The sequence below is a fragment of the Lolium perenne genome, chromosome 2 (genome assembly GCF_019359855.2).
Source record: "Lolium perenne isolate Kyuss_39 chromosome 2, Kyuss_2.0, whole genome shotgun sequence".
NCBI lineage: Eukaryota > Viridiplantae > Streptophyta > Magnoliopsida > Poales > Poaceae > Lolium > Lolium perenne.
The window spans coordinates 712,359-725,892 of record NC_067245.2 but is presented as its reverse complement, the minus strand read 5'-3'; the positions used below and the strand labels follow the sequence as shown (position 1 = coordinate 725,892).

Sequence of the window (13,534 nt, the reverse complement as noted above, 5' to 3'; positions counted from 1 at the left end):
GATTTAAATAAGTTTAAATAAATTTAAAACATGAAAATGAAAAAGGTAAGCCTGGATCCTACTTAGTCATTCTAAAATGAAGCTTTTGGGAGGTTTTTGATATTTCCATGTTTAAAACTCAAAACCATTTTCTCTTTATGCTTGACTTCATAACACGGAGTTTAGGGTTAGAGGGTAGATACATGATTTTTCTAATTTGAATATACAAACACTCAAATTTCTAAAACTTTAACTTACAAGTTCCAGTTTCCGCATTATTTTAAAATACTTGAAACAAACATGTCTTGGCAGTTTCAAAACAAATAAGTGTAAACAAGTAACTGAACTAATCTGCTCTCTCCTTTTCAAGTTTTCCATATGCACAAGGTGCCTGGTAATACATGTGAGATAGTCAGTTGCCGCACACCAAGGTCACTACCACACCAAAATGATGCAAGTATCAAATTACCGGACAAGTATTCTGTATACAACACAAAACCCAACAAGCAAATGATCAAAACGATAAAGCTCACTCCAAGCCAGATATTATTTGCCTTCTTAAATTGAGCTTCCACATTCTTTTTGGCAGAATATTGGTACCGCGTCAGCCGACAGCTTTCATAATCTCTTGGTTTGACAGGGACAAATGATAGACCTGTGTCTGATCAGCACATAACTACGAGCACCCCAAGCATTTACTTACTGGGCCTAGAAACTCGAGGAAGCCAGGCGGCGTAGGTGGGGGTGAATTTTCATCTGCTTTTGAAGAAGGCAGATGTTTGAGGAAGGCCCTAACTGCGCCGGTTACACCATCCTCAGATTCCATGGCCTTGGCTAGCTCCACAGCCTTTTCTTTCACCTACAAGCACACGGGAAGCTGTAATTTTACTAGCCAAGAGATCATTATATACAAACCAGTAATGGGTAACGGACTTTCTCAATTTGGAAATTACAGTTCAATACTGGTTCATGCATACATATCCCAAAAGCCAGTCCAGTTTGAGAACCTAAATCTGAATAACTGGTACCTGGCTTTTGGAACCCTGCTGGGTTTCAACACAGTGGTGAGTGTCAGCTAACAGCAGAAACTTTTTAGAACCTCGAGTAAATGATCATTCATCTTGAATATTTGGACATTGCTTTATAAAGAGAAGGTTATGTTGCAACTTGATTTTCACTAGAAACAGAAATTAACATAGCTGTCAATTTTCTTTGGTGCGCGTGCAAAATGCTATAAGGTGGGGGAAGGGAGGAAATCATAGAACTACAAATGTGCTCGTTAACCAACAAAACAATCGTAAGAAATGGTAAGTATTTTAAATTTGCAGGAATGAAAGTGAACAAAAATCATTATTGATGTGGACTAAACATCAACACATGAAACTAGAGTTTGAATTACAGTCATCAACACATGAAAGTTTCAATTACAGTATAGGGGCCAAAGAGGAAAATCTACCAAGTTAGTTTGAACTTAAATAGCATGTTGGAATGCCTAATACTCCCTCCGTCCCACGAAAAATGACCAAGGTTTGTCAAAATTTGGATGCATCTAATACTATTTAGTGTCTAGATACATCTAAATTTAGACAAATCTCAGACAATCTTCAAGGGACGGAGGGCGTATATCCTAACCAAATTTTCATGACTTCATGTTCCAAAGTTCTAGGTTCTAAATGGAGGATGGATCATGGACATATATTTCTAATTAGCTGGGTTATAATCTAGCAATTTTGTATACCAGTATATCACAATCATTTTTGCAACATTGTGTCTGGCCTACCTACACACATCTCTGCCGTACAACTGTTATCTATTTGTAATATCAACCAAAAAGAAAAGATAGCATCAATAATTGATTGTGTATTTCTGCCCAAGTGCAAAGGATAAGTTACCTCTGGCTCCAACATGAATTTTATAGCATCAACTAGCTTCTGCAAATTGAATTGATCAACTGCTATAGGCACAGGCCCTACCCCTCGAGCATGCACCCGGTCTCCCCAGAATGGTTGATCGCCAAAGAAAGGTACAATAGTTGTAGGGCACTAAATAAAAAATATACTGAGTTAGAACTCATTCAAAGAGCTGGTCCCAGCATTCGAGCATTTTTTTTAGAGAAAAATAGAAAATATTATGATAAGGAGCTAATTGTCAGTTACTGAGCTAGTTATAGACAGTAATATGTCTTTTATCAGAGAGAAATTCTGCTAATAACTGCAAGCATACACTGAGTAGAAATTGATTTCAACAGATTGTTAGTAAGAACTACCTTGTAACAATTGGTTGAAAATTATACTTCTAGTAGTACTATCTATACCTAATAATAAAGTACGAACTGTTTCTCCATCGACAGTCGTGATTTCCATCGTCTATCGGAGAGTTTTCCTTCGTTTGTGCCGCCCATGGCTTCCAAGGTTGGTTCATACACGTGCAGGAAAGTAAAAAGAATCGTGGTGGACTCTGTTTCCTCTGCCACACCACAATCTGACCCAAATTACTCCCCCGGCCGCAGGCCAACCCTCCTGTACTTATACACGCGTACTGATTGATCACTTTTCTCCGTTCTGCTTGTTCTTCCTCTCGATTTCGATCAGGATTCCTCCTGCGATGCTGATTAGCCAGCGTCAGCCAGCCTCGCTGTGGGATCCCTCCACGTCCATCACCTGGAGCCTACATGGATTGGCAACGGCCAGAGCTTTGGCTAGGAGGCGTGCACGGCAGTGACACGCAAACCACCACCAAAGCCTCTTCCATTGCAAGGAGGCAGCGTCGTGCTTTCTCTCCTATACTCGATCTTCCGCGCTGGGGCGGCGACCACAGCTTTAGCTAGGAGGCTTGCACAGCAGCGACACGCAGACCGCACCCAAGCCTCCTCGATTCCAAGGAGGCAGCATCGTGCTTGCTCTCCTGTATTCATCTTCCGCGCCAGGACGGCGACTAGAGATTTGGTTAGGAGGCGTGCACTGCAGCGACACGTAGAGCAACACCAAGCCTTCACGACTGGAAGACAATAGCGCTGGCACAAGACCACGACCGCCTCACGTACCGTTGTCATGGACGTGATCGCCAATTTCTGGTAATGAGCCAATCTACCTTTCTCGTGGATGGTGCTATGTTAATGATAGTCTGCAGATGTGCACAGGTGCAACTGCACAAGTTCTCACTACCGCGATGGCCGGATTTGAGGCAGCGGCAGCATCTTGGACGCGGAATGGAAAAACTGGCAAAGAGAAAGGGGGTCGTGCAGAGTTATGCTACACGTGCGGTGTGCACAGTTGTGTAATGATGAAAACAGCTCTTGGAGGATCCATCAAGGACAACAGCGTGACGACCAACTTGGAGGTAAGTCGCCGGCGCCGGGAGGACCATCGTAGAGAACCTCTCACCAGGACGAGCCCCACTGTTGAGCGCAGCCATGTACGTGAGGGGTGAGGGACAATAATAATAACACACGCACCTGCCGAAGACCAAGTTCGACGGCCTGGCTGTGCTAGCTAGCTAAGAAATGTAGTCTATACAAGCTAAAGCCAATACGGTCCACCTGATCGATCAACCAGCATGCTCACTAAGGAAAGTACTCTATCCAAGCTTTAGATATGAATATATTCAGACAACTCTATCAGTGACAAGTAATTTAGATTCAAGGGAGTATTAAATTTAAAGACATAGTCTACAATAATACAACAACAAAGCCTTTATTCCCAAACAAGTTAGGGTAGGCTAGAGGTCAAACCCATAAGATCTCGTAACCAACTCATCGTTCTGGCACATGGATAGCAAGCTTCCACGCGGTTCTTTCCATGGCTAGTTCTTTGGTGATACTCCACTCCTTCAGATCTCTCTTTACGGTCTCCTCCCATGTTAAGTTTGGTCTACCCCGTCCTCTCTTGACATTATCAGCATGCTTTAGCCGTCCACTAATATGCCCAAACCATCTTAGACGATGGTGGACAAGCTTCTCTGCAATCGGTGCTACCGAACTCTATCTCGTATATCATCATTCCGGACTCGGTCCTTCTTTGTGTGACCACACATCCATCTCAACATGCGCATCTCCGTCACACCTAACTGTTGAACATGCCGCCTTTTAGTCGGCCAACACTCAGCGTCATACAACATTGTGGGTCGAACCGCTGTCCTATAGAACTTACCTTTTAGCTTTTGTGGCACTCTCTTATCACAAAGAATACCAGAAGCTTGGCACCACTTCATCCATCCGGCTTTGATCCGGTGGTTCACATCTTCATCAATATCCCCATCCTTGTGCAGGATTGACCCCAAGTACCGAAAGTTGTCCTTCTGAGGCACCACCTGCCCATCCAGGCTAACCTCCTCCTCCTCGTGCCTAGTAGTACTAAAATTTGATGTACTCAGTTTTAGTTCCACTAAGTTTAAAACCTTTCGATTCCAAGGTTTGTCTCCATAGTTCTAACTTCCTATTGACCCTCGTTCGACTATCATCGATGATGGCCGCAAAGAGCATACACCATGTGATATCTCCTTGTATATCCCTTCGACTATCATCGATGATGGCCGCAAAGAGCATCCACCATGGGATATCTCCTTGTATATCCCCTGTGACCTCATTCATCACCAAATCAAATAGATAAGGGCTCAAAGCTGACCCCTGATGTAGTCCTATTTTAATCGGGAAGTCATCGTATCTCCATCTCTTGTTCGAACACTTGTCATAACATTACCGTACATGTCCTTGATGAGGGTAATGTACTTTGCTAGGACTTTGTGTTTCTCCAAGGCCCACCAGATGACGTGTCGCGGTATCTTATCGTAGGCCTTCTCCAAGTCAATGAACACCATATGCAGGTCCTTCTTTTGCTCCTTGTATCTCTCCATGAGTTGTCGTACCAAGAAGATGGGCTTCCATGGTCGACCTCCCATGCATGAAACCGAACTAATTTTTGGTCACGCTTGTCATTCGTCTTAAATGGTGCTCATGACTCTCTCTCATAGCTTCATTGTATGGCTCATAAGCTTAATTCCACGGTAGAACATACCCTTTGTTCTTGAAGATTGGTACTAATATACTGCGTCTCCATTCTTCTGGCATCTTGTTTGCCCAAAAAATGGAGTTGAAGAGCAGTTAGCCATACTATCTCTATGTCTCTGAGGCTTCTCCACACCTCAATGGGGATACAATCAGGGCCCATTGCCTTGCCTCCCTCATCCTTCTCAACTCCTTGACCTCAAACTCCTAGATTCGCCGCACAAAACGCCTACTGGTATCAAAGGAGTTGTCCAGTTCAACGGTAGAGCTCTCAGTCTGGTCTGCTCCGTCCTTGATGCATTTGATTTGGTCAACATCCCTCGTCTTCCTCTCTTGGATCTTGGCCATCCTATAGATGTCCTTTTCGCCTTCCTTCGTGCCTAACCGCTGGTAGAGGTCCTCATACACCTAACCCCTTGCTTCACTCAGAGCTCGCTTTGCGGCCTTCTTTGCCAGCTTGTACTTCTCCATGTTGTTTGCACTCCTATCTAGGTACAGGCGTCTGAAACAATCTTTCTTCTCCTTAATAGCCTTCTAGACATCAGTGTTCCACCACCAGGTATCCCTAACTTCGCTTCTACTTCCGACACTCCAAACTCCTCTAAGGCCACCTTACGAATACAGGTCGCCATCTTCATCCACATATTGTCCGTATCACCTCCTTCCTCCCAAGGGCCCTCCTTAATGATCCTCTCCTTGAAAGTCTGGGCTACCTCCCCCTTGAGCTTCCACCACTTGGTTCTAGCGACTTTCACACGCTTATCCCGCTGGACACGAAGTCGAAAGCGGAAATCAACCGCCACAAGCTTATGCTGATGGACAACACTCTCCAGGTATCACCTTACAATCTAGGCATATCAAATAAAAATATAACAATAAAGTGAGGTTACATGGATAGATCAACTAGAAGTTGATTTTTTCACTCCCGCTACAGCGTAGGAATTTTTAAATAAAAAACTGATTTTTAACCGTGAAATTCTTTAAGGCTTAGAAAAAATCAAGAAATATCAACCCACGGGCATGATCGAGAATGGATTTTGGAACAAATTTTGGGTCGTGCCAAAAGTTTTACATTCAAAATTTTATTTCATATTCTTCCGTCGGATAGTGGAACTGACGAATAGTGTGAAAGTCATGTGGCATTGTGATGAATGGCTCGTTACATAGTGTAACCGACGAGTATAAAGCACATCATTACTTTGCACTACATAGAGAGAGAGGGTGAGAGGGAGGGGGCGGGTGGAAGAGAGTACCGCTGCTTTGAGGCCGGCAGCTGTCGTTCCAGCTCCACCATGGTGTACCTATGGAGGTAAAAAGAAAGTGTGAGTCCTACACTCAACAGAACACACAAACAGACATTATTAGCATAACATAAAGATTGACTGATGATCACCAAAAATAATAGTATTATATTTATAACAGATAGTACTCCCTTCATCCCGAAAATGATGTCAAAGATTTGTCTAAATTTGGATGTATCTAGAGTTCTAGACACTATTTAGTGTATAGGTACAAATCTCCGACATCTTCTACGGGATGGAGGGAGTACAATTCATGCACAATAACAAGCAATAGCTTACCACTGCCTTACACTGCAGGAAAAGCCAATCATGAGGGCAGTTGTCGAGCACATATATAGAATCTTTTGGTTCTGCCACTGCAAAAGGTTCAAGAATTAAGAATAGACACAAAATATATGCCACGGCCATATGGTGCAACATGCACACAAATCACGAGATGAACTTACAGGTCCCAAGGCCACCCCACCCTTTGTTAATGATACCTCTCTGTCCAGTCATTTCGAGTGCTTGGACAATTGTTTCAGTCATCTTTGCTGGATCTTGAACTGGCTAGTATATCACGAAAAAAATGTAAAATTAGTTAAGGAATTGGGGTGACTTCCCAAAAGCACACATCATTACAATTTTAAAATTTCAGTTAGATGAGAGATTTTTTGGATGCAACAGAAAACCCTTACTGGAACTAGTAAAGATTCCTCTAACCAACTGATGCCATAGCATATAACAACACCACAACAGCAAACTGCATCTAACAAGGAGCTCTCATAGTACCCTACCATTTCATGTAATATTGTATTTCCTTATTTTTAAACCTTGTACATAGAGGTACATCATACATGGCTAGCATAGGCATATGAGTGTGGCAGAGAGCAATCACACACAGGAAAATTATAAGAATAATCAGAAGAGAACAATTTTCCTCAGCAACCTGCAATCTCCATATGGATGAACAACAAAATAGTGCATATGCTCAAGTGTTCATGCCAGAATAAGTAATTTGTTGAAAAATAGACATTTCGGATATCAGCAGTCTCAAACATGCAAGTTGAACTATTGTTTTTAGATAAATGTGTAACTGAAAGATTACAAATTTGTTACATCTTTAGTAGTTAAAGTTAGAAAGTTCAAGTGCATGCTATTGAACATCACACTTCCTGAAGGACAGTACAACAAATTACACAATGAACCAAGACATTTACACGGCATTGACCTCTTCTGAGACTAAAACATGAAACAGCAACTGCAGAATTGTTACAAAACTGCAATATCGCAAATGACATATTTATGAATTTAATTAGTTTAACTTTTTTTGGACAGTTAGCATTTTGTATCTAAGAATGATCTCCTACCATCCGTATACAATATTTCTAATGAACAAGAGCTAAACATCAGTACCCATGCCCTCAAGCACACAAATAGCTTCTGCTATCAGATGCTGCAAAGCTTCTAAGTGACAAACCAGTTTCTAAATACCTGCTATTGGAAGCAGTGACAAAAGCACAAAGCCATTTTCAGCAGTAAAACATGAAGAAGTTCACTAATCCACAATGTGCATTTGCTGCCATTGACCCTATCTTGGAAATTTAAACTGTAGACACAAATCTAGGCCAACAAATGTGCCAGCACATCTTGAACAAGTTGGAACACAGTAGGTCAACTAATGCACCAAATCAGAATGAACAGCACATATAAGGTCAAACTGATCTTACGAGGCTACCGAAACCAACATAAATGGGCTTGTCACCAGCTTCAAGCCATTTCACAAGTTCTTCAGGAGGTACGTAATCAGAAGCAAGATCGAGGAAGCAGAATCCAACCACATCAATCTTGGGGCCCCAGTCTGCATTCAAATATATGGCAGCTTTGACCTTAAGTTGAAGATCATGCACAACAAAGTTACTGAGTCGAGGATAACTCAGTCGGAATTTTTTATGTTATAGTTTTTTCAATAAGCTGCTCATTTGTGCATCACAACTGCAATTAGAATCTCAATATGAATAATAAAAGCTCCTTACAAAATTAACAGCGATAATCATGCGCATATTCTAGGACTTTCCTTATGATGTCAGTATTCCCTGAAATTTTAATCTGCTAGGCTACAGATAACAGGAAACTGGATGCAACTGCTCAAATAGTTGGCATGCACAAATTTACTCTTGAAGTAAACTATCAAGAAGTTTGAAGAACTGATGCAATAATTCAAGTATGCTAGATCACTAGTGCCATCACCATTAACTAGTTAACCACTTAACTCACCAGATTCAATTATCATAATACTAGGAGAAGGTGTCAAGTGGGATCCCACCTAAGTCCCAGTTATACATTTTGGCTTTTCTAGTGCAAATTTCAGTGCACTAGAAAAGCCAAAATGCACTATAAGTGGGATCCCACTTCACAGTTAACACCCTAAGAAGGATGGAATCACCTAATGATATTGTTTTATTCTGAATTACTAGCCCCTCTTCCATGAAGTGCAATACATGATGTATCATGTATCACAGAGTTTTGGCAACTGTGACTTCACCGAAAGCTGCACTTGTAGCTAACTAGTAATTGCTGATCCACATTGTCATGCATAAATAGAGAACATAACCAAATGACGCATGTGTATTTTGTAAAGAAAATGCAGTAGAAAAAAATCATTCAACCATATAAATGTTTGAACATTGGCAAATGGCAACTAACACAAGAGAAGCAAAGGTTAAGCATGATTCAGTTTCAGCTCAAATTAAATTGAATCAGAGACCTTTCGGTTTGGGGACAAGATGAGGACTCCAGATGTATCCATGAGGAATGTCACTTCCAGAACCCTGTGAACCACTTAGGTATGTTACTGGACGCAGCTTCAACTTCTTTTTCCTGAATTCATTTATCATATCCCGTATCCCAAGCCAAATCATAGAGTCAACAATTTGGTAAGAAAGCTGCAAATGTAGACATACATTAGAAGGTAACAGATCAGCTGAGAAAATGATACTATTTGTAGAAATAAAATCTAGGGCATCCAGTTCAAGTAGATCTTTAGACGATGCTTTCAGCTAGTTAGGTTGGGCTATTTGTTATGATTGCAAAAGCTGAAGCTAGCCAAACCGGCACATCTAAGCAACTGAAACCAGTAAATGAAGCGAAATAATTTGTCCTCAAAAGACACTTCATGCTTATATTGTGACTATATGGTCCTGCAGGCAGCGGCAAGAAATCAAGAATCCGGCTGTTGTACTCCGCTTGATTCAAGAAAACTAAAGCAATCTCTTGTGTTACTTAATACAAATATACATGTGCAAGAAGTTAATACAAATAAACAGAACAAATTCCTGGTGAAGGAAACATAGGGTTTTCGGATTGATGATAAATCAAAGACCAGCCTTGCCTCAATGCATGAGCTATAACCAACTATAGATTTCAATAACCAAGGTTCAGGCATATATACGACAGCTACTCAAAGATTCACTACAGCAAAGACAGAAAATACCTTAGTGATACTACTCCATAAGATCACACGGACCCCAAACTTTTAAGTTTTAACTCGATTCATGGATGCCCCAAAAGACAAATGATAATAGATAGCAATTCTTTGTTTATTTCTGTTAAAATAATTTTCACACATGTCTATTTGTGTGATCCTTTTCATGAAATTTGCAACGATTTACATTGGGTTCAAACAAATCACCCAATACTCTGAACATATGGTAAATACAAAATAAGCTCACTCGATATCCAGCTGATGTTTTCACGCGAGAAAGAGGATGAGGAAATTCACTAGTTGGCCTAAACAAGCAGCATAAGTTAGATCTCAAAATGACTATTACTCAGCAAATGTCTTCAGAAAGGAAGCAGAATAACAGTACTCACGTCCATGGCATGGTAAAGAATATATGAATGGGTACTTTTAGTGCCTCTGCCACATGTGTATGTCCTGAATAAATATTGAGGTCAGCAAATTCGTAATTTTACATATACTAATGAAGTAAATTAACATGGTTCTCTGGATCATATAATAAAAGAGAAAAATATGAAAAATAAAATGATCCAAAGGCACATGCAAACACATAGGCGAGACAGTATCACCTCATCCTGTGGCACTAGAGGCTAAAAATAAAGATTCAGCATATCTTTTCATCTCCTCACAACTGGCATGCAGTTCATTAAGATTATGACTATTCTTCCCTATTCTGATTTTTTTACCATTATTTCTTCGAAATTTTTGAATTTGGCGAATGAAAGGCAATACAACTTGTTACACTTGCATAATTTTTCAGTAAAAAAAATGGAAATACTTTTGTGCTTACACGCATGAGTGTGGGTGTTTCCGCCACTGTTTGCTCTGAGAGTCAGATAAAAGGAGGAGAGAGAGAGCTACTTTTCCATCTACCATGGCGAGCAGGAATCTCGAGGAATAAATCGACGGTGACGGAAACACCCACACCCAGGCGTGTGTGCACAAAATCCATTGTCAAAAAAAATATCCATTTTCAAGCGGTGGCACAGAAGTGATCCCTCTAGAGAAAAGGTGAAACGGGAAGAGATCGTTATGAGTTTATTACTAAGCCAGTCTCCTTATTAATGGCAAAATAAAGTAAACCATCACCCTGATAAAGCATAAAGTAAGAAATTGAGATGGCCTACATCAAATTGGTCTGTATAAGTAAACTAAACTGAATGTTGTAAGATTGAGCAGTGTGTGAGCGAGGTATTCAGGATTCAAATAATATTATAAAATCTCATAATCATGTGGGATGTAGGATCTTCATTGAGAAGAACCATGTTGAATAGTGTTCTGCAACTTGGTCGTCGAGGTATAAGTGCTAAGAGGATCCTCATCCTAACAGCGATTTAAATGAGTATGTTCCAAATACTGATATTTTTCTCTTTGCCAAGAAATAGAGCATAAGGTTGTGTAGTAAGAGAGATTTTCCTTTCAACTGTAAGTTTTTGGGTAAGTAACACACATCATAAGAAAAAAAATCCAAAGTAAATAAGATGTACTGACCATATGCTGGTGGGTTAGCAATAATTGCATCCACTTTGAAAGGAATGCCAGTGTCAGGGTCAGCATCCTTGCATGCAGGTAGCAAGGAAAATATAATTTCTTTCATCTGCTTTCTTTGAATAGGGATTTCTGATGGGCCTGAAGGAAGGAATCCTTTATTCTTCACCATGTCTGCTCAGAGTGTGAATATACCAAAGAAATTAATAGTATTCGTATGATATAAAAGTTGGGAAAAACAATTATATCACAATACAAACATACATTCGGCAAGTAGTTTTGGATCTCCACCAAGTGGGAAAAACTCCAGCCCAGCTGTCAGTATGAACTCCTTATAGTTGGCATGAGTGGCTAATCTCACACGGTGTCCATAATCCTACAATAAAGGTCACAGATGATCCTTGTCATAACGGAAAACATCAATTTGGTGACATACTGACATTAAGCTGGAAAGAGAGGTACATGAGCAAACCGAAGTTCCCAGACAGCAACACAGAAATATGGAATTAACAACAACGTTAGCTTGGACTAACCTGTAAGCGTTTTCCTATAGCAACAAATGGCTGAACATCTCCCCTTGTACCCACAATAAGTATAACAATCTGCATAGGAGGTCTGTATGGTATATCTGCTCCATCCAATGATTCTTCAACGGTGACATCACCATAGCCATCATCTGCTCCAACATCAACTGGAGCCAAATCCAGAGTGCTTGGTACATCAACAACCACAGTTCCATCATCTTTCACTGTAGCAATCCGATTTAACATTTTGAGCTGTGTGAAATTGGATATGGAGGGGATTAAAAAAAAACATTCATTGGCTAGACATAAAATGAGTGCATCTGATACTTGGGCATGTCCCAGGTTACCACGCACAGTTTGTTTAAACTTACAAGATTTAACATAACTATATCTTTCCAACCTGCTAAATTAGTTGCAATTTCATCAGTTCCAAATTTCTATAGAGATGTAAGTTACATATTAAAAAATCTTAGTCCCAAACATAGTAGTGACAACCTACATACCGATGCTAACATAGTTAAAAGTTTATTAACTCATAGGTTTACATAAACAGGTGAAACACACCAACAGCATGAAGAAAAAGCTAGAAAGAAGAAAAAAAAAAGACGAGATGGACAGGCTAATTTATACGCACCTTTTTCCTTATGGAAATCTTATCATCCAATAACTGTTTAGCAGGATCATTATTTTGTCGGCGTCTCTCAGTTTTTGACCTTTCCAAATTCGATGGTCCCGTAGTTTCAGCAATTATTTCAGCATCCTTGATGACTCCTGGCATAGTGCTTGATCTATGGAGATTTCCGTTGTCTGTAAAGGAAGGATGACTTGAGAAACTGAACATACGACTCGCCCACCACCACCATGCCTAAATTAGCATACACTGGGCAGTACCCAGCACAAGTATTTCTCTGGTAAGATCCCCCGCTCCTCTACCCTAGTCTGCCCTGTCCACCACGCGTACAGAAACCAACGAGAGGCCCTGTTACCTGCGGAAGAAGACGTCGACGCGGCGGCGGCGGGCGGGCCGGGGCTGCCGAGGGAGCGGTCTCCGCTGTTCGCGTCTCCTACCTCTTCCACGCCCTTGCCTCCCCCGCCGCTCGCCTCGTGAGCGGCCATTTGTACACGCCCCCGTGGAGTCGGAGATTCCAGACTTGCCGCGGCGGTTACTCCCTACCCCTCCTCCGACTGGGCCTCTGCCTCCTCCTGTTGCGGCGGAGAGGGGGAAGGGAGCGGCGGGTTCGCGCGGTGGCGGTCGGCCCCGCTGCCTCTGCCTCTGCCTCTGCCTCTGCGGAGAGGAAGATGCGGGAAGGAAGGAATTGCCTGCCTCGCTGTGATGTGATGTGCTGCGCTGCTTTGCTTTGCTGTCGATTTTCTTCTCCTATCTGGACCTCGTTTGGTCCTTTTCCAACAACGAATCCATCCTCAGCTGCAAGCGAGACTAGACGAGACGAGACAAAGGAAAGGAATTCTGTAAATAAAAATAAAACAAGGAAAAAAATAGGGTGCTATGCTATAACAAAATAGCGTCGGCCAAAAAATATGCTATTAGCGTGCTATAGCGTGCTAACAGCGCGCTATAGCGTGCTATAGCGCCGAAATGATATAGCGTGGGCTGTCTAAAAACGCTATAGCGTGCTATTAGCGCTGAAATAGCGCGCTATTTTTTTCCATGAAATAAATATCGCATTAGCCCAGGTACAACGCCAGCGCTAAGCCAGAGGCCCTAGACGCATAATAAAAC

At 41.5% G+C, this 13,534-nt stretch overlaps 1 protein-coding gene across 4 annotated transcripts; it reads right to left on the bottom strand.

Annotated features, from left to right (window-relative positions):
- Positions 1-321: 321 nt before the first annotated feature.
- On the bottom strand, positions 322-13,210 carry LOC127330891 (sterol 3-beta-glucosyltransferase UGT80A2). Of its 4 annotated transcripts, none has more exons than XM_051356959.2 (14): positions 12,780-13,204; positions 12,428-12,600; positions 11,803-12,045; positions 11,534-11,645; positions 11,273-11,443; positions 10,135-10,198; positions 9,993-10,050; positions 9,029-9,206; positions 7,992-8,122; positions 6,729-6,831; positions 6,562-6,638; positions 6,235-6,282; positions 1,872-2,021; positions 322-838 (listed from the first exon to the last, which is right to left on the bottom strand). In XM_051356959.2, exons 1-14 carry the CDS (start codon positions 12,907-12,909, stop codon positions 656-658), a joined length of 1,821 nt encoding a protein of 606 aa, XP_051212919.1. In that variant the 5' UTR covers positions 12,910-13,204; the 3' UTR covers positions 322-655. The 4 variants fall into 4 exon arrangements, 3 of the variants coding, with proteins under 3 accessions (XP_051212919.1, XP_051212921.1, XP_051212920.1); XR_007869455.2 differs by having other exon boundaries at positions 774-838; positions 6,573-6,638; positions 12,780-13,208; XM_051356961.2 differs by lacking the exon at positions 12,780-13,204 and having other exon boundaries at positions 11,803-12,017; positions 12,428-12,566.
- Positions 13,211-13,534: the final 324 nt, after the last annotated feature.

Excerpts from the sequence above, each read along its gene's own strand:
- LOC127330891 (XM_051356959.2), bottom strand. The coding sequence starts at position 12,909 with ATGGCCGCTCACGAGGCGAGCGGCGGGGGAGGCAAGGGCGTGGAAGAG. Across the intron at positions 11,646-11,802 it reads CTATAGGAAAACGCTTACAG|GATTATGGACACCGTGTGAG; the intron begins GTTAGTCCAAGC and ends CCTTTATTGTAG. Across the intron at positions 6,283-6,561 it reads TCCTGCAGTGTAAGGCAGTG|GTACACCATGGTGGAGCTGG; the intron begins GTAAGCTATTGC and ends TTACCTCCATAG.